Below are 21,188 nucleotides of genomic sequence, written 5' to 3'. Positions count from 1 at the left end.
TTGTTAACACTTTTAAGTTTTTTACGATATTTTATTAATAATTATTTATGTCGGAATTCATTTAATGTTAAAGTTGACATCATATATAATTTAATTTCAAAAAAAAAAATTATAGAGAGTAAATTTTAAAAATAGAATAAAAATAAAAGAAAGTGAATATCTAAATGTCCCGATCTATTACATGATATTCTAGTGTAGAAATTAAGACATGATAGTATAACATAATAATTTAAGGATTTTTTTTAAAATTACACGTGATTTTTTAACTTAGGTGACAGACGAGGCAATTAAAATAATAAGAGATTTTTTTTTTTCAAATATGGCATTATCCATTTTTTTAGATATATGTTAGCAGGAATGAATAAATAAATAAATGGCACAGTAACTAATAAAAATAATGTATTTAATTGCGTTAAATCCTTATCAGTATTTGTAACTATAATTTGATTTTATTTATTTAGTAAAAATAGTGTTCTTTTTTAGGGTAAGACAAAGTTCGTTTTTCACGTCTTTGTTTGAACGTAGGAATGGTGATCCGATGAGAGCTGAAAGACATTGGTAGAGGCGTATTTGTGAGGTGATTTACTTTTAACATAGGGCAAAGGAGAGAGAGAAAAGAAGAACAAAAAGAAGAACAGAGATTGTGATCAAAACAATTTTGAGAATCGATCGAGATGGGTTTCTTCGGCACCATATTTGGTTTTTTTGGCTTTGGATTTGGGATTTCCATGGGTCTTGCCATCGGTTATTATCTCTTTATTTATGTTCAACCCAGTGATGTGAAGGTAAGAATTACATTCCTCTAAATGGGTTTCAACTCCTTTCTTTTATACACATTCATAATATTATGAATCTGTATAATCTTGGCCTTCTTTTTTCCTACAATTGTTTAAGTTTTGCACTTATGCACTGTGGCCTTGGATAGGATCCTAAAATTAAACCATTGACCGAGGAAGATTCAGAAACTGTAGATCGAATGATTCCTGAAATACCACTTTGGATAAAGAATCCAGACTTCGATCGGGTAAGCAATTGATTGCGTTTTTTACCTCTTTGTTACGAGTCTTTCTGTGCAATTACACAACCATTCATTGGTTTTTTTTTTCTTCAGGTTGATTGGCTTAACAAACTTATTGAATATATGTGGCCATATCTAAATAAGGTGTTCATTTTTTGAAGCACATTTCTTGAACTTTAACAGTTAAAATCTAATTAATTTCGTTTTTTGATTATTTGAGCATTTGGTTTTTCAGGCTATATGTAAGACAGCAGAGACAATTGCAAAGCCTATAATTGAAGAGCAGATACCACAATATAAAATTGATGCTGTTGAGTTCGAAGAACTAACACTAGGATCTTTGCCGCCAACTTTTCAAGGTTAGATAAAAACCATTTAGTTTCTGCAAGATAACGAAGAAATTACTGATGTTAATTTTCACTAGTTTTCCTGATTCTGAACCACCTTTATAAATTACTTCATTTTATGCAATTGATTTATTTGTAAAGAACTTGTATGATATACTGTTTATGAATTTTGTCACGTTTGTTTTCAAATGCATGATTTACTCTGAACAGGGATGAAAGTTTACGAGACTGAAGAGAAAGAGTTAATCATGGAGCTTTCTGTAAAGTGGGCAGCAAATCCTAATATCATTGTTGCAGTTAAGAAATTTGGGTTGAAAGCAACTGTGCAGGTGAACATTTCATTGTGTTGAAGTAAATAAACTGAGATAGAATGTTTCTTCATTCTGGGAATTTTAAATTTCTGCAGGTGATGGATCTGCATGTTTTTGCTATACCGCGTATTACTTTGAAACCTTTGGTTCCAAGTTTTCCATGCTTTGCCAACATTTTTGTGTCTCTCATGGAAAAGGTTTGAATTTATTTCTCGATTGCTTTCCATACCCACTAATCACTTTAATACATGTAAAAATAATGTACAAATACAATGCAATATTTTATTGTTGGAAGTGGTTAAATTTTGAAGAAAAATTTATTATACATATTTTGTATTGTCGTCACTTTTGAAAACTTTAAGATCGAAGTTTAGTCAATGAATGTTATTTATGAGAGATGCCATAGTTGGTAACTTGTTTTCATACCGCTTAGTGACATAAATTGCACTTCGTACATCAAAATTATCCATAAAAGTCGTTAAGACATTAAACGTTTTGTAACTGAAAATGCTTTTCCAAAATTAGGTTTTCTTTTTTTTTCAGCAATGGAATCTTATAAAATGACATTTATTTTCCCTTTTATTTTTGTTTGAGCACTAAAGGAGTAGGGTGATTGGACTTTTTATTGGGTATATGATTCTCCCACCATATCTCAGCGGAGGCAATTACTTCATGCACCCCTTAATTTTTCTTCATGCACCCATCATTTCTGAAATTTATTTTTCGAAACATAATAAACAATTTTAAATTTTTGTTTTTGAAGTGAAACATTCCCTTCTTTTGACCGAAAGCATTTTGATGGGTGGGAGAAGAAATTTCATGAGGTGAGGAAGCAATTGCCCTTAGCGGATTAGCGGATGATATAAATAATGGACTTTTTCTTCTTGAACCTTATAATTTCTAACTACACCCCATAATTCTTAATTTAAAAAAGCGACCTCCATCATGAAAAATTTCCAAAATTTTTGGATCAAGATTTTCAGAACAAATATCTAAAACAAATTTTTCGGAACATATGAAATGCATTTTGAGTGAACTTCCTAGAATAAGATTTCCTTAACATGAGATACTTTCCAGAATGAAAAAAAAAAAATCTGAAATAAATTTTCCAGAACACGAGATTTGTTATATATTAAGTTTCAAGAATATCATTCTAAAACGTGCTTTTCGAAACACATACACTACATTTGAAAAAATATTTTATGTACAGAAGCTTCTAAACCAACCCACTTATCTCTTTCTCGCCTTCATCTTCCTTCAAAGAGTGCAGCAAAGATAATGGCGGCAGTAACAGAGAGTGGTGCATAGAGAAAGGATATTTTAGTCTTTTTGTTTGTAGTATTGGAGTGCAATTAATAATTATGGGTGCAGGAAGAAAAGGCCTAAATAATTGGAGACAAACTATGTAATATTGTAATAAGACAAACTTTTTTTTACTTTGAGAGTTAAGATAGTTTATGTCCATGATTAACACCTATGATTATTCTTTGCAAAAATGATTTGTTTTTATTACAACACTTAAATTATTACATTTACACTTTTACTTTGGCATTTTTTTCATGTAGCCATATGTTGACTTTGGGCTGAAGCTTGTAGGGGCTGATCTTATGTCTATTCCTGTACTTTACAAGTTCGTTCAGGTACGCAACTAATATTTCCTATTGTCATTTCATTCTTTTTCCAGATTTTGTAATTGAGTTAAAGTTGATTATATATTTTGTAAAAATGAAACAATGATGACTTGTGTTGTGAGTATAATATTTTGAGATATTATAAGTAACAATGTTACATAAAAATAGTAAAATAAATGAGAGTAAACATATTAAAAATCGATGAGATGAATAGAAAAGAAAAATGTATTCATTCATCGTAGAAAAAAAAAAATATTAATGATCTTCTTATAGAAGATTAAAGTTGTTTGAAAATGAAAATTAGGTTATGTGTGTATTTTTTTTACCTGTTTATGTTTAGTTATTACGAGTTAATGAAAGATGTGTGATTTTCAAACAATTTTATAACACCATTGTTTTCAGGAGATTATCAAAGATCAAGTTGCAAATATGTATCTATGGCCGAAAACATTAGATATTCCAGTTATAGATCCATCGAAGTATGTTTATGCATTATCTGCAATTTTTTTTTTTATCTTACGTGTTCATGAAACTTTTTTGGTCTTTGATATTAATGAACTGTGACGGAAATTTAGAGCACAGAAGAGGCCTGTTGGAATTTTAAATACAAAGGTTATAAGAGCAATGAAGTTAAAGAAGAAAGATCTTCTTGGTGCATCTGACCCTTATGTGCAGTTAACACTTACCGAGGACAATTTGACATCGAAAAAAACTACTGTAAAGCATAAGAACTTGAATCCTGAATGGAACGAAGAATTTAGTTTGGTTGTTAAAGATCCTGAGACTCAAGCTTTAGAGTTTCAAGTTTTTGACTGGGAACAGGTCCATTTCTACAACTTTTATTCTCTCTCTCTTTATATATAATATGTGATTTGAATATTTGTTTTTGCACACTTAGGTTGGGAAGCATGACAAGATGGGTATGAATATGATTCATTTGAAAGACCTTAAGGTTGATGAACCTAAAGTTTTCACTCTTGAACTTTTGAAAAACATGAATCCAAAGGATGCTCAGAACGAGAAATCTCGAGGACAAATTGTTATAGAATTGACATATAAACCATTTAGGGACGAAGAATTGGCGAAAAGTTTTAAGGAGCCACACCCAACAAAGAGTCCTCCACAAGGGACTCCTCCAGGTGGAGGTTTACTTGTAGTTATAATCCATGAAGCTCAAGATGTTGAGGGAAAGTACCATACCAATCCACACGTACGCCTTATTTTCAGAGGAGAAGAGAGAAGAACGAAGGTATATGTATTAATACATGTTACGATCAACTTAGTTTTTGTGTGATATGATATTGATAAATGCATGTTTATCATTGCAATTTATAGATAATAAAAAAGAATAGAGATCCAAGGTGGGAAGAAGAGTTCCAATTTTTGGTGGAAGACCCTCCCACTAATGATAAATTACATGTGGAAGTTGTTAGCACCTCGTCACGCAGTCTTCTACGTCAGAAGGTACATGAATTTTTAAATTTAGATTTTCTGTTAACCCTTGTTCCAAGAGTAATAGAGTTTTGGTATCTTAAATAAGTGTTAATTAATCATTAGTTATTATCTTTACATTCATTGTGATTTTTTTTTTTACGATGTTAGGAATCTTTGGGTTATGCTGACATTAGGCTTGCGGACGTTGTTACGAATAATAGAATCAACGAAAGGCACCATCTTATAGACTCCAAGAATGGTCGTATCCAAATAGAACTACAGTGGAGAGCTTCACCAGCTAAATAACAAAATTCTTTATCAGTTTCCTCTTTTTTCTTCTTCTGAGAGTTTTGCATGCAAATAGGGGATTAAGGGTGAAAATAACAATTATTGGGATATGATTAAGTTACACTAATTTATTTGTTAATCATGTAGTATACATGCTTGTAAAAAGATGACTTGAAAGCAAAATCACATACATGATTAACTTAACGACATAAAATGCACGACACAATGATTTGGTTTGTTGATTCTATACATTTTATGAAACATTTTTTGATTGTTGTGTAGAAAGAAAATAGTGGTAAAAAAGTAAGAAGGTGTTAGTTTTGAAAAGGAAAGAAATGGAAAAGAAGATAGAAAGGAGAAGAAGGGAAAGTGAGAGAGGCAAAGATAGATCTGTATCTGTAGTTGGTGTGTGTGAATGACAATAATGTTACCAAACTCCATAAAAATAGTTGTCGTATGTGAGGAACATATTTGTGGAATGACGAATGATAGGTATTAACTTTTTATCCACCCTATAGTCCTATACGTGTCTGTGAAGGAGACATATCGGAAAAGGTTGGGGTTTGGGGAGACCCACATTGGAAGGACAACCAAAGAGGTTGGTAAGGATTCTTAGGACACCCTCCCACAAGTACCTAAGCACATCACACACTCTTTTTTTGCTCTGCTGGCTCTCACTACTACTATACCCTCAAACAATCATTTTCTGCAATTCCTTGCACACCATTTCTTCTTCTTCCTAATCAACATCACTTCATTGTAAAACTAGATGACGCAACAAAAAGTCATTTTTGAATCCAGTTTTTCTACTCAGTTTATTGTGCTGTCTTCTTTTGTTGAGCATTAAAAATAAACTGTTTTGATGTTTTAAAGATAATTTTAATATATTTTAAAATTTTAAAATTAACGACAATCAATATATTTTATAGACACACTAAAAATTAACAGATAAAATTCAATAGAGAATTCAAACTCGTAATTTGTATATGGTTAATATAAAGTATTTGGGTTCCATCACGTGTCGCATTTCTGTAAAGTAAAGCTTCCTTCTCTTTATTTTATTCCCCCTCAACATACCTACAAAGCACAAATCCGTTGTCTGGTTTTCTTAATTCTTATACTAAACTCGGAAGTAATGGCTATTTTTAAAATAATATAAGAGATTCCCACTCTCCTCATTGAGGTATTCGTTTATTAAGGACAACTAGGGAGGTTCACCACACGTTTTCCCCCACAATTCAACTTGTTTAAATTATTGCAAGTATGGGTGTTGTTTACAACTTAACCTAATAAAAAAAATTGGACAAAAAATTCTAACCGCTCAAGATTAATTATTTGTTTGGTTTAACTTTATAAAAAAAAGGCTTTTTCTTTCTCCACTCTACGATTGCTGATGGCACCCATATAGAAAGACTAAAATTTCAAAATCATGCATGCTTCAGAATTTTCAAGATTTATTGTTCTGAAAGATTTCGGAATAAGTAATGCGAAAGTCATCAAAGATAGTAAGATTTCATTATAAAGTTTAAGGGGTGCGATTAATAATCACGGGTGCAAAAAGTGAAAGCGTTTTGAAACCCACCCATTAGGAGGGTTGTCTACTTAGAAGTTAAGGTCAAATGAGCTTTTTATCAGCCATAGCCCACCACTTGCTTTCTTAGTTTGGTCATGTAAATTCAAAAGTATTGTAATTAAACAATTGCACTGCAATCTAGGAAACCAACAGGGAAGTTTTCTAGGACCAAACGGAATGTGTGAGGAAGACAACCTAAATATGAAAGATCGTAAGGAATTAAAAATTTTCAAAGCTCTGTCCTCATCAATAAATTAAAGGTTGGCTACCTTACTAGGGTAGCGTTTGAGACGAAAAGAAATCAGAATTGTAAGAGAAAGACAAAGATTTAGACCAGAACGTAAAAAATAGCCAAAAAATAAGAATGAAAAAGGACCAAGATGGGGAAGCTGAGAGATGAATGTTTTTTTCTGAGAAAGAAATTATTTTTGTATCTGAAAAGCTATTAAATGAAGAAACCTAAGATTCAGACCAGAGTGTATTTATTTGATTGATCCATATGTACGAATCAACCAAAATCAATTTATTGATTCGGTTTGATCTTCCTCTTTTATATTTTTGAGTTTGGTGCAGACCAACCAAGCAGTGTCCCCTATACAAATGAATGTGTTGTTGTTATAAGGAAAGAGTGTATTGAAAAAAAGTAGTTGGTTTTTGTAAAGTGTGTGCAGCTTCATTATTTTGTTGGTGTTGTTGTTGAACGTGTAACCGAGAGTAGAGTGGGAGTAGAATTGGAAGGAGTGTGAGATAATAAATAATTTCCCAATCTTCTCTTCTCCCTACTTGAAACCAACTTTTACCTATGCTACTAACTCTTCACCATCTACCTCCAATCATATTCACCAAAGAAGAAGACACAACCGAAAATTAAATGTGAGTGATTGAAAAATAAAATATCCATGCATGATGGATTGAAAGAGAAAAGATAAAATTTGGGATTTGGTTGGCAATAGCGAAACTTGGAGCAGAAGTTTGGGGGCAAAGAAAAAAAAAAGGGGAAAGTGGAAGGTGAAGCAAACCACTACCATACATTCTATCATTTTATCTTTCTCTTTTCTTCTCTTTGATCAATCAATTATCATCATCACCATCACCCTTCCCTTCAACCCAACTTCCAACTCTTCTAGAAACCCGTCCCTGTCACACATACTCACTCTCTCTCTCTCTCTCTCTATCTCTCTCATGCATCATAATGCACCAAACCAATATAATAAACAACAGCAACTACCATTACCATCTCTATGCTTTCACACATGAATACCCAAACTACGGATACATTTCTTTCCAGGAACCTCACAACAACCAACTTACTTAAATCACTAAATCTTTTTCTTTTCTTTTTTTTTTTTTCCTTTTTCACAATATCCAATATCTCACTTCCACCACTCATGCCAATATTAAACATTTATGTTATTAATATTATTAACTCTGTTTTTGATTCAACGAGATTGACTATATGGATACGATATCTATTTTATTAAACGGTATACTAATTATTTGGGTGGTTAGTTAACAGTGGAAAATACGAAAATAAATTATGTTATAAATATTTTATAAAAAAAAAAATCTTGCAAATGATGCATATAATTTAAAGTGATTAAATGCGGAAGTAGCATAGTCCTTACGGTAATAGCAACAGCATCACATGTTAGGAGGACATTATTGAAAAAGAATTGATATTAGTTTATGCAAAAAGGGGGAAAGTTCACATCTTCTTGTCTTGCCTTGCCCATACTTTAAACCCATAGCCAATGTTTATAATAATATGATCTCATGAAATGAATTCAAAGAGAGGGAAAGGTACCAGCCACTCTCCTCTAACCTATCTCACCAACTCACATCTAGAAGCACCAATATCAGTAATCACTTTTTCTTTTCAGTCAAAAGCCTATAAAAATCACCTCCCAGGGCCGGCCACCCTTATTGTTCCACCACACCAGAGCCAGAGAGAGTGATTCCAAACCCACCCATTAAAACAACAATCATTCAATAATCCTTCATCTCAGAGTGGAAGAAGAAGCAGCATGGGAAGGTCTCCTTGTTGTGAGAAAGCACACACAAACAAAGGTGCATGGACCAAAGAAGAAGACGATCGCCTCATAGCTTACATCAGAGCTCACGGCGAAGGTTGCTGGCGCTCTCTCCCCAAAGCCGCCGGCCTTCTCCGCTGCGGCAAGAGCTGCCGCCTCCGCTGGATCAACTACCTCCGCCCTGACCTCAAACGCGGCAATTTCACGGAAGAAGAAGACGAGCTCATCATCAAACTCCATAGTCTCCTCGGGAACAAGTAAGATATTTATACATAGTAGTAATCGTAAATCGTAATGATAAACACCCATTTGTTTGTTTATTGATGAGATTGTTCCAAATTATATATATATATAGGTGGTCTCTGATAGCTGGGAGATTGCCGGGGAGAACGGACAATGAGATAAAGAATTACTGGAACACTCACATAAGAAGGAAGCTTTTGAGCAGAGGGATTGACCCTGCAACTCACAGGTCTCTCAACGACTCTCCCCGTCACAATCAAGCCCAGGAATCAGCCGGCGCAGCCACCATATGTTTTGCTCCTAAACAAGAGGAAAAGGACAACAACGTGTTGTTCGTGGAGGTTAAGGATTCCAAAAGTCCCACATCGGAACGCTGCCCTGACTTGAACCTTGAGCTAAGCATCAGTCCCCCCCATCACGAGCGGGAGGAGGGTGGCGATGGCGATGAAGAGGAATCGAAGAGTATTGGGAGAAGCCTTTGCTTTGCCTGCAGTTTGGGTTTGCAAAACAGCAAAGACTGTAGCTGTGCCCTCAATGCCATCACTGCTAATGCCAACGCTTCTTCTGCCACTGGCTTCGATTTCTTGGGCTTGAAAACCAGCCCTTTGGACTACAGAACCCTGCAAATGAAATGAAATTACATTCAGATTCCGAATCTCTCGCTCTTTCTTTCTTCTCTAATTTGTATAATTAATTAATTAATTAGTTTTGGATCCATGGATGCAAATGATACAGTTCCACCCAGTACAGTTCAACACCATGTTCCTGTTCCCCTGTCTTCGTGTCCTTCTTCTTCCCCTTTCCGCGTATTTTCTTATCTCGCAAACGTGGATAAAATAAAACCTAATACGTAATAGATTCACCCTTTCTCCGCCACCAAAAAAGTGTTACTGTTAGTAAAAAATGAAGTAGTAATTTGATTCCTGGGATTCGGTTCTCTTTCCCAACTTTACCAACTGTTTAAGACACGTAGACCTTCTTCGTCTTGCACAGGGATTTGGATTCAGATTCACGTCAATTCCATTAGTTTAGATTCACGATATTCTCTGTTTTGTCGCGGATGCTAAACTTTCTACTCATCTTAATCTAACTTAATCTTGTACCACATTACAAGATTTATAACTGTTTCGTTACATGTATTTCATAATTAACGGTACACAATTTTTTTTTTTAATTTAGATTAATGTTTTTTGCATGACTTGATAATAAATATATATTTGATAAAAAAAAAAAACAGGCCTTGTTCGGTTAACTAATATCTTACGCTCATTAATTAAAGAAGATCACAGACGTACTTAGTATTTTTCTGTGTATTTTTATTTCTTAAGAGTTAAGCATTTAATACTTTAGAATGTGAGATATCATTAGTTTTATTTCTTCAACTAACTAAAGTCTTTTACACACTTTCTTGTATTATAGTTCATTAAAAGTGTTACAAAATAATTATAATATTTGGTATTTATTTTTGTCAATCAACTTGATTTCAATTTAAATATTTATTAAATATAACAAGGTACCGCTCCAAACCTAAAATTATTCCACTCAAAATATACATATTTAGGTTCATCCTACATAATTCATAATATGTATAGTTTTAAGAAATTAAGAAATTATTATTTCTACTAATTTGATTAAATGAAAACAAAGTTATTAAAATTCTTATGTGGGTTACGAGCTAAACATTATGTAGGGCAAACAAGAGAAATTAATCCGTATTTTTTATGTGAGACAAACTGACCTAACTTGCTTTGTGCGAGTCAAAATGGGGTGATCCACCCACATTGTCATCCATACTTTTTGAAGAATCATGATTGATTATTTACAAATCTTTCATTGGAAAAACAAAATTTAAATGTGTTATGTAGGAGTCTAATTTATATAGGGTTAAATATATTTTTGATCTTTTAACTTTCATTGAAAATTGAAATTAGTCCATCTTTGAAACTTTGTTCCAATTTAGTCCTCTAACTTTAGAAATTTGTAGATTTAGTCATTTAAATTAATTTTTTGTTAAATATATTTGATGTTTGAAACGCGTTTCATAATACCATTTGAGTTGTTTAAAACATTTGGGACATTTTTACTTTAATATTAGCTGAGAATGTGTTTGAAACATGAAATATATTTAACAAAGTCAGTTAAAATGACTAAATTCACGCATTTCTTAAAATACGAGACTAAATTGATTCAAAATTTTGAAAAATAACTAATTTAAATTTTCACTAAAAGTTAAGGGACAAGAAATATTAATCCATTTATACGATAGATTTATACCAACTTTAGTCTAAATTTTGAAGACAATAAATTTATAATTTTTTTCCAATTAACATAAAACTTAAACCGTTAATTATTTACTAATCTTATATTATAGAAACAAAATATAAATGAGTTATAAGTTGAAATCAAACTTAACCTTTTAGGATAATAATTTTATAATTTTATTTTCTGTATTTCACGTAAAATCTGAACTCACCCTTACAGTAATAATTACCGAAATAGAACCAATAAATGATAAAAGAAAAGTTTGAAACATGCCTACTCTGTTGTTAATAGTTTTGTTTTTCTGTTCTTTTTTATTGGTTGTGTACATACCATGAAGACTTAAAACTATTGGGGTTGCTTTGTACTTTAGGATGTTTATGGGATTGTCTTTTATAGAGAAAAAAGAAGAAGAAAAAACGAGAGTGATAGTTGTTGGTATGAAAAAAGTAAATGGATAAACTGTGAAAAAAAAAGAGGGTGAGATGAAAAAAGGGCATGGGAGCTCAATAATTAATAGATACCTAAATTGCGATCATGAAGTGATGTGTTATTTGTAGCACAACGTATCCATCATATATATATATATATATGTATATATTCTACCATCCTACTAACATTTAATTTTTTAGGTCACCATTCAACAAACTTCATTACTTTTCTATGTAACGGTACACATGATGAGACCTACCTACTCAGCTTTTCCCATTATTATTTTTTTTTCAACCTTTTAGGGACCCTTGTATTATTTCAATTAGTACATTACATGAATCATTTATGCATTGTATTTTGCCACTTCTTCATTGGAGTTTTACAAATTTAGAATTTTACAATTACATGCAAAATTACTTTAGAAGCCGAGTTGGCTTAAAATAATTTTTGTTTCCACGATAATAATATATTTGTATGCGATTGTAAATTTGGTGACACGTTTTTGGGTGGGCAGAGCATCATAATAATGTCCTTTATGATAGTATAATAATTGAGAAAAACGTGTTGAAAAGAAATAATGTTAGCAGATTTACATGTAATGGTCTTTTTCATTAAGTTGACCAAACCCAACAACACAGAGTGTGTTTGCATTCATTAAGTGTGTTTGCAATTAAAAGAATGTTTTTCGCTAATTACTTGGCCAATTGGCTAATATATATATATATATATATATATATATATATATATATATATATATATATATATATATATATATATATATATATATATATATGGTAGCTGCATAAATACCTCTTTAATTCTTTTTCATTTGTGTACTAAAGAACTTGAAATAGTTAAGTGTGATAAATGAGATTAATTAAAAAGGTGGGAGTAACTAAATCATATAAGGGATAGTGAAATGATCCCACAACCATTCAAAATTAATATGCACGTTTAATTTAAGAAAATTTTATTGTTATTATTGATCATGTATGGTTAAATAATATTATTTTTTTTATAAATGATTAAACTTTTTGTAACCAAACTTTTTGAAAAATTCTAATTTTTTTTATTAAGTTGTGTAAATTTGTATTTCAATATATCTTATTTGGATGATTGTAATCTAATAATTACATGTTATTACTCTATGCTTAAATGAATATCAATAATAAAATTTTTGTTTAATAATTTTAGACTATTAAATAAAATGCTACATGTGTAATAGCTATATCAATATAAATAATAATTAAGTATCTACAAACATAATTATCATTACCTTTCAATAATAAAGTATGTAATAAATATTTTACTATCATTTACAGGTATAATTACTTATCTATTTTATTTCAATTGATTAATTTTCTTTTTAATCTCTCCATAGTAAGTTTGATAGTTGATTAAGTAATTGTTAAAGTTACACGTTATATAATATGAAAAGGAAGGAAAAATATAAATTTTTTGTAAAAGTGAATAGTTAGATTTTAATATTGGCACCCATTTTACAGTGTATAAGAAATAGGAATGACAACCGGGCGAGCCAGGGATGGGTTTCACTATCCCATACCCATTTTCATCAAAAAATTTCATCCACATCCCATACCCAAACCACACGGGTATTAAAGTTTTATGACATCTTCATCCTCACCGGGTAACGGATATAATCTCGTACTCATACCCATACCCGTTTCCTTATTACTTCAATATAAATTTTAATTATTTTTATAAAATAATAAAAAATTACGGTATAGGAAACATAATATTATCAAATATTCAATATTAGGAGGATGGTTGTTTCTTCGATATCAAATATTTTGAAATAATTTATAATTGTTTACATTTTAGATTGGAATACCAAATAAAAATTTCATGAGTACTAAAACATTTATTAAATTTGCAAACTGCAAACATTAATGAAACCTAGTTGATAAAATTTGAATATATTTTTAAAAAATTTAAAGAAAAACAAATATTCAAATTAAAATATATTTTAAATGTTTGTTTACTTCAATTTTTTAAATTATAATGAATCTCTTTTTGTATACACTAATAAAAATGATAATACATTACTTAATCAAAATGACGCAAATAACAAATAATAAACATAATAAAATTTTGTTAACATCGATATTGTATCTTTTGAACTCCAATATATGTTGGATGGTAATAAAAAATATTCATGGCAATTACATTAAATTTTGATATGGTAGTAAATAAAAGTTATTTATAGTAAAAAATTACAGTATGATTGATATAATGAGTTAGAAAATAAAAAATAATTAGATAAAATATACTGAAATAGTATTCTACATGATAAAAATAAACAACAAATAAAAATATTAAAAAATTAACAAATGTATGTCTTAAAAACTATTGAAAAAAACCGCACAAAGGAAAACGAATGTATAATTAAGGGTATGATAAGATGAAAAATACCTTAGACATCTAAAATCACTTTTCAAATATCAACATATATAATCAATGGTTGAGAAATAATTATTTTAGCAAAACAAAAGAGTTCTTCAAATAAAACAAAAATTAATAAAAATAAGTAAAGAATTTGTTTTATATTACTTAGTAAATGAAATGTTTATGTTATTAAACACTTAAATTGAGAGTATTAAACATACTCATGTGAAAGGAAAATATACAATAAATAAAAATATTAAAAAATAATAGAAATATTCAAATATGAGACATAAATATTTTTTAATTGACATACATCATTTTAACATAATTATATAAATGTTATGATAACATGAAAAATATATTAGATATGCGAATGAATTTCATGACAAACCAAATAATTACAAGAAATAAAAAAATTAGATATATATATATATATATATATATATATATATATATATAATTATAAACGTAATTTAAATTAGAGATTTTTCATATAAACGTAAATATCAATATGAGATTTTTTTTCAACACTCTCATGATCAATTAGGTGATCAATGCTTTCATTTGCTTTAGCAAAGAAAATAACAATATCAAGATGAGTAGCATCCATATGGCCATAATCAGAATCACTATCTTCATAAGCAAAGTGTGTTTCTATGTTCTTCTCATTATTTGTAAGATGCTCTGATGTACAATAAATACAACTCAAATGGCCTTTACCATCGTAATGATAATATATACCTTCATCTTTTTGTCAATATTTTCACATTTTCCTTTTCCTTTTTTTTCACATTATCGTGCCACTTCTGGTGACAAAATGTGTCTTCGAAATTTTCTTTATAACCATGTCCAAAATCAAGATCATGATCGATCATGAAAATATAAATCAAATGTTACTGCATTCACTTCTGGGAATGGAGCAGAATCAATTTGGACAGGTTTCTTGATTTTTTATCAAAAGCTCATTGCTTTGTCCAGCTAGCCATACAAAGGCATGAAATAAATTCATAATATTGATTGCTGCATTCACTTCTGGGAATGGAGCAGATTAGGCGGATCTCATGATTTTTCATCAAAAGCTTTATTCTTTATTGCTTTGTCCAGCCAGCGATACATAGGCATGAAATAAATTCACAATATTTGTGAAATCTCTTCTCACAATATTTTTGTTATGAGCAAATTAGTTGCTTAGATGCTTTATTTCTTTATTTAATGGTATCCCAATATCCATTGCATCTAAATATATTTCAACATTTAAAATCCAATATAAGGAATTCTTCTTTGTAATATCAAGGGTCACAAATCCAAATTTTGCAACATTTCGTGTGTTTAAAACTAGCACATAAAATAATAATAATAATAATAATCACCATCAAAATAAAAATAAAAATAATAAGACAGAGATGAAAATTGATAAAGTTAAATAATTCTTACCACAAGAGGAAGAATATAAGGTAAAATTATAATTTGAGAAAGGATTAGAAGGAGCCTGGATTGAGACACGCATAACACTGTCGTTATAGAGAAAAAGCTTTCACTAGTCCTCAATTGGTTGGAGCATCGTGCTGATAACGTGTTATGAAATAAAGTGAATAATAGAGAGAATAAATATTAGATAATAGAGAAGAGAAGAAACAATAGAGCATAGAAAATAGGGAGCAACTCATTTGTGTGTATTATTATTGTTAGGAAGAGTCCTATTTATACATACAAATGTAATCCATAAAGAAAACAAATCAATTTAGTTAATACAAATATTTACCATAAAGAGTAAAGAATCATATGAGTAAATGTATCAAATCAATGGACAATCATTAATTCATAACAATATATATATATATATATATATAGGGTTACTTAATTAATTGTGAATATTTTAATAATTTAAATGATGACGAAGATATGGCGGGGACGGGTATTATGGCGGGGATATGTACATTTCCATAACCATCCTCATACCAAATCGAAAAAGTCAGGAATTTTCCATACCCATATCCATACCCAGTCAATGCGGGGATTCCCCGTCAAAACGGTGACGAGTTCGGACAATACCCACGAGGACGAGTTTATTTGTCATCTCTGATAAGAAACTTAGAAAGTTATGTGTTAAGGAGAAAATTTTACAATTTTAATCATATAAATTGAACATTTCATAATTTTCGTTAAAATTCAGTTTTTTGTTAAACAATTGTAAAATTGCACGTTAAGTAATAATTTTTCTTTTGTTGAGTATTTATATATGTTGAATAGATTGCAATTTTTCTTTTTCTAACTTTATACATGTTTTTAATTTGAAAACGTTGTTTTTTAATTCACAATATTAGCAATATCATTTTATATTTTTTTTAATATTTCAATCATCATTCTTCCTCTTATTTTTATTTCTTTGAGTGCATTATGTTTATAAATCGAAGGAACTACTCCATTGGCTCATCATACACATTATTAAGTAATAAGGCATTTTTATTATAGCTAGAGGTTAGAACAAAATCATCATATAAGAACGAATCTTTAAATGGATTTCAGAATCATTGACATTTATAAATAATATTTTATTCCTTTCAAAGTTATTGGAGAAATACATGACTAATGAGACGTGAGTTAAATTTAAACATTAAAAATTGATATTATTTTTAATCAAAAATCTTAAGATGATGAGTTATATGTGTTTTTATTTTTATATAATGCTTAACTTCCTTATTTTTTATTCAATGTAATACTTAGACTCAAACTTAAATTTTTGATAACCATCGATAACAAGAATAAGTACCACCTCATTTTAATTTTAATTTGTGATATCCCGATACTAATCAATACTTATTTAATATAATTTCCGAGGAAATATAAGTTCACTGTCACCCTCTGATCCTTAACACTCTAAAAAACCTTAAATATAGTTATGTGAGAAAGGTATCCTCTTACCAACATAACATAAATTAATTTTCCATATTTTTTATTAATCTGAAAGTAAGAAAAATTGTTACGGAATTAGAAAGATTGAGAAAAAGAAAAAAAGAAAAAGATATGATATGACATAGCAGTGAGAAGAAAGGAGAAAGTGGGTTGTAGGTGATTGGAAGCCATATCCACATATAATGGGGAGAGTCACTTTTGAAGCATCATCACCACACTTTTTCATTTTCAAATGTGTTAGGTAGACACATTAGAAGCTTCCACCAGATATTTACATCTTTCCCTTTCCTTCAAATAACAAAATTAGGGTTCTCAACTTTCAACATTTATATTTTATTACTCCAATTTGAAAAACAGAGCAGAATTTTGTTTCTGATTTAATTCTTTGCTTTCTTCTCTTCTTTCTACTTTCCGCTTTCTGGATGGTTAAATTGGTTCAACTCCCACCAACATCACATGGTGGGTCCTTTTCTCTTCACCTTCGAACAAACCCATTTTCTAAACCACAAAACCACTACGCTGCTGCTAGTGCTCTGCATAACTTGTTGCCTCATACACCTACATACAAACATGTCTGCATCATCATCAAATACCTCTCATAAATGCCAACACTATATTTTATACCTTTACCTCTACTTTGTTAACGTTTTTCTCAACATATCCGATGTTTTTTTTTTTCTTCTTACAAAATTTGTTCTGTTTTTCTGTCGAGAGAACCGTTATTTTTCAAACCAGCATCGGTTAATACAAGAATAACATATATGTATTTCTCCAAAGTTGTGAGGGAAAAGTTTTTTTTAAGTATAATAAATGTGATTAGTTAGAACTAAAACAAAACCACTAAAAAAAAGTAGGAGACAGGTCAGAGACAGTTAGAAGACACGTGGAAAGAGCTTGATTTCAAATTACTGCTTAAATAGATATTGTTGTAGTTTCTGGGGTCTAGGGATGGCAACGGGGCGGGGACGGATTTCGCTATCCCATACCCATTTTTGCATAAAAAATTCATCCCCATCCCTATACCCAAATTCAACGGGTATCAAACTTTTTTCCCATCTCCATCTCCACCGGGTAACGGGTATAATCTCGTACCCGTACCCGTACCCGTGTTCTGACTACTTCAATATTAATTTTTATAAAAGAAAAAAAATTACGGTAAAGAAAACATAATATTATGAAATATTCAATATTAGGAGGATTTTCTTCGATGTCAAATACCTTAAAATAAATTATAATTGTTTACATTTTATATTAGAATACCAAATAAAATTTTATGTGAACCAAAACATTTATTAAATTTGCAAACTACAACATTGATGAACTTAGTTGATAAAATTAAAAAATATTTCAAAAAAATATAAAAGGAAAACAAATATTCAAATTAAAATATATTTTAAATGTTTGTTTACTTCAATTTTTTAAATTCTAATGAATCTCTTTTTTATACACTAATAAAAGTTATAATATATCACTTGATCAAAATGACACAAAGAACAAATAATAAACATAATAATAAAAGGAAAACAAATATTCAAATTAAAATATATTTTAAATGTTTGTTTACTTCAATTTTTTAAATTATAATAAATCTCTTTTTTATACACTAATAAAAGTTATAATACATCACTTGATCAAAATGACACAAAGAACAAATAATAAACATAATAATAAAATTTTGACATAGATTTTGTATCTTTTGAACTTTAATATATGTTGGATAGTGACAAAAAAATATTCATAGCAATTACATTAAATTTTTATATTGTAGTAAATAAAAGTTATTTATACAATTAAAGTGAAAAAAATTACAGTATGATTAATAGTGAGTTATAAAATAACAAATAATTAGATAGAATATATCAAAATATTATTCTACATGATGAAAATAAACAATAAATAAAAATATTAAAAAACTAACAAATGTGTGTTTTAGAAATAATTTGAGAGACTATCGAAAGAAATCGCACAAAGAAAATCAAATGTATAATTAAGGTATGATAAAATAAAAAATACCTTAGAGAACTAATTATTAAATTATGTTTGAAGTGGTTAAAATTAAATAGAAATATCATTAGTGACCAAAAAATTTGTCATTAAATTACAAATAAATTACTAATTAAATTGGTCACTAAATCAAGTATCGATTCGATCATTGAATCAGTCACTAATTTAGTCATTGATTCAGACAATAAATCAACTACTACCACCAATGACGAAAAATAGTGACTGATATGGGTTACTGACTAAATCAGTCACCATTTCATGTTTTTTTTGTAGTGAATTATCATATACTATTCCTAAATATCATTATATATATATATATATATATATATATATATATATATATAATTTTAACCACTTCAAACAGAATTTAAAGTGAAAAAATTACATTATGATTAATAATGAGTTATAAAATAAAAAATAATTAGATAGAATATATCGAAATATTATTCTACATGATAAAAATAAAAGCAATAAATAAAAATATTAAAAAACTAACAAATGTGTGTTTTAGAAATAATTTGAGAGACTATCGAAAAAAATCACACAAAGGAAATCAACTGTATAACTAAGGTATGATAAGACGAAAAATATCTTAGAGAACTAAGAAAACTTTTCAAATATCAACATATATACTTAATGGTTGAAAAATAACGAAAATTATTTTAATGAAACAAAAGAGTTCTTCAAATTAAACAAAAATTAATAATAATAATAATAAGTAAAGAATTTTTTTTATATTACCTTAAATTGAGAGTATAAACATTCTCATGTGAAAGAAAAATTTATAATAAATAAAAATATTAAAAAATAATATAAATATTCAAATGTGAGGCATAATATTTTTTTTTATTAACATACATCATTTTAACATAATTACATAAAGGTTATGATAAGATAAAAAATATATTGGAGATGAGAATGAGTTTCATGACAAATGAAATAATTAAAAGAAAAAAAATAGAAAAAAAAAAATATATATATATATATATATATATATATATATATATATATATATATATATATATATATATATATATATATATATATATATATATAGGAGTTACTTGATTAATTGTGAATATTTTAATAATTTAAACGAGAATGGAGATATGGCGGGGACGGATATTATGGCGGGTATATGTACATCCCCATACCCAACTGAAAAAGTCGGGGATTCCCCATACCCATACCCATACCCAGTCAATGCGGGGATTCCCCACCAAAACGGGGACGGGTTCGGGCAATACCCACGAGGACGGGTTTATTTGCCATCTCTACTGGGGTCTCCTTGACTTTACGAATCTTTCAAACTTAAACAGTAAGATTAAAAGTTTATAGAGTAAAAAATTTAACTTAAAATCTTACCAAGATTTTAATACAATTGTTTGACATGAAGTTTGTAAGTTTAATTTAGTTACTGTAAAATTAGTATTTTAGAATTTAATTTGTTTATTGAACCGATAATTCGGGTAAAGTTGAGTGGAAACATTTTTCTTTAAAGATATAATTACTGATTTGGTATCTCAACTTTTTCGTTAAGTTCAAGTTGGTACCAAAATTTTTGGTTTGTTCAATTTAGTACCCAATTTTCTAAAAAGATTCAATTTGGTCATCTCTGTTAAGTTGGAGTCCTGTTTCTAAAGAGATTCAATTTGGTCATCTCCGTTAAGTTGGAGTTAACACCGTGTCCGTACAGGACATGTGTCAAGTCATGAAATTTTTTATTTTTTATTTTAATTTTTAAAAATATATATATATATATATTTTTTCAAAAAGTTTAAAAACTACCACCTATCAGTTTATCATCGTGCTAGGTGACAACTTACAATCATGACACGTGGCAGTGGTAATAGTTATTTTCAATTTAGTACCCCGATTAAAACTTTTGGTTCAATTTAGTACTCAAATTCTTAAAATGATCTAATTTCGTCCTCTCCAATTTGAGACCAAATTAGTAAATAAGCTTAATTAGAAATTATCTAATTTGACACGTGGCAGTTTTTAAACTTTTTGAAAAAAAAAATATTTAAACAAAAATTAAAAATTTCATGACTTGATACGTGTCTTGTACGTGCACGGTGTTAACTCCAACTTAAAGAAGAGGACCAAATTGAATCTCTTTATAAGATTGTGGTACTAAATAAAAAAGTTGAATACCAAATCAATAATTATAGCTTCTTTAAATAAATTGAACTCAAACACAACATAAGTTATATCTAAAAGCAAAGCAAATAAAATGCTTTTGAAAAAGTTTACACGGCTAATATAAAAAAAATTAATATTATTATCGAATTACATT

The 21,188-nt window shown here is 29.3% G+C and overlaps 2 protein-coding genes across 3 annotated transcripts; both read left to right on the top strand.

Annotated features, from left to right (window-relative positions):
- The first annotated feature begins 496 nt into the window (after positions 1–496).
- On the top strand, positions 497–5,240 carry LOC114164376 (synaptotagmin-2-like). 2 transcript variants are annotated; one of them, XM_028049024.1, is made up of 12 exons: positions 497–785; positions 926–1,024; positions 1,112–1,162; positions 1,254–1,377; positions 1,576–1,694; positions 1,772–1,873; positions 3,242–3,316; positions 3,710–3,786; positions 3,883–4,129; positions 4,206–4,556; positions 4,643–4,771; positions 4,910–5,240. In XM_028049024.1, the coding sequence occupies exons 1-12, from the start codon at positions 675–677 to the stop codon at positions 5,045–5,047; spliced, it is 1,623 nt and encodes a 540-aa protein (XP_027904825.1). In that variant the 5' UTR covers positions 497–674; the 3' UTR covers positions 5,048–5,240. The 2 variants fall into 2 exon arrangements, with proteins under 2 accessions (XP_027904825.1, XP_027904826.1); XM_028049025.1 differs by lacking the exon at positions 1,112–1,162.
- A 3,082-nt stretch (positions 5,241–8,322) lies between these two features.
- LOC114196179 (myb-related protein 308-like) lies at positions 8,323–9,726 on the top strand. The gene is made up of 2 exons (XM_028086734.1): positions 8,323–8,889; positions 8,988–9,726. Exons 1-2 carry the CDS (start codon positions 8,627–8,629, stop codon positions 9,508–9,510), a joined length of 786 nt encoding a protein of 261 aa, XP_027942535.1. The 5' UTR covers positions 8,323–8,626; the 3' UTR covers positions 9,511–9,726.
- Positions 9,727–21,188: the final 11,462 nt, after the last annotated feature.

The sequence above is a fragment of the Vigna unguiculata genome, chromosome 9, assembly GCF_004118075.2.
Source record: "Vigna unguiculata cultivar IT97K-499-35 chromosome 9, ASM411807v1, whole genome shotgun sequence".
Taxonomy (NCBI): domain Eukaryota; kingdom Viridiplantae; phylum Streptophyta; class Magnoliopsida; order Fabales; family Fabaceae; genus Vigna; species Vigna unguiculata.
The sequence above is the reverse complement of the archived record's forward strand: the minus strand, read 5'-3'. Positions and strand labels throughout refer to the sequence as shown.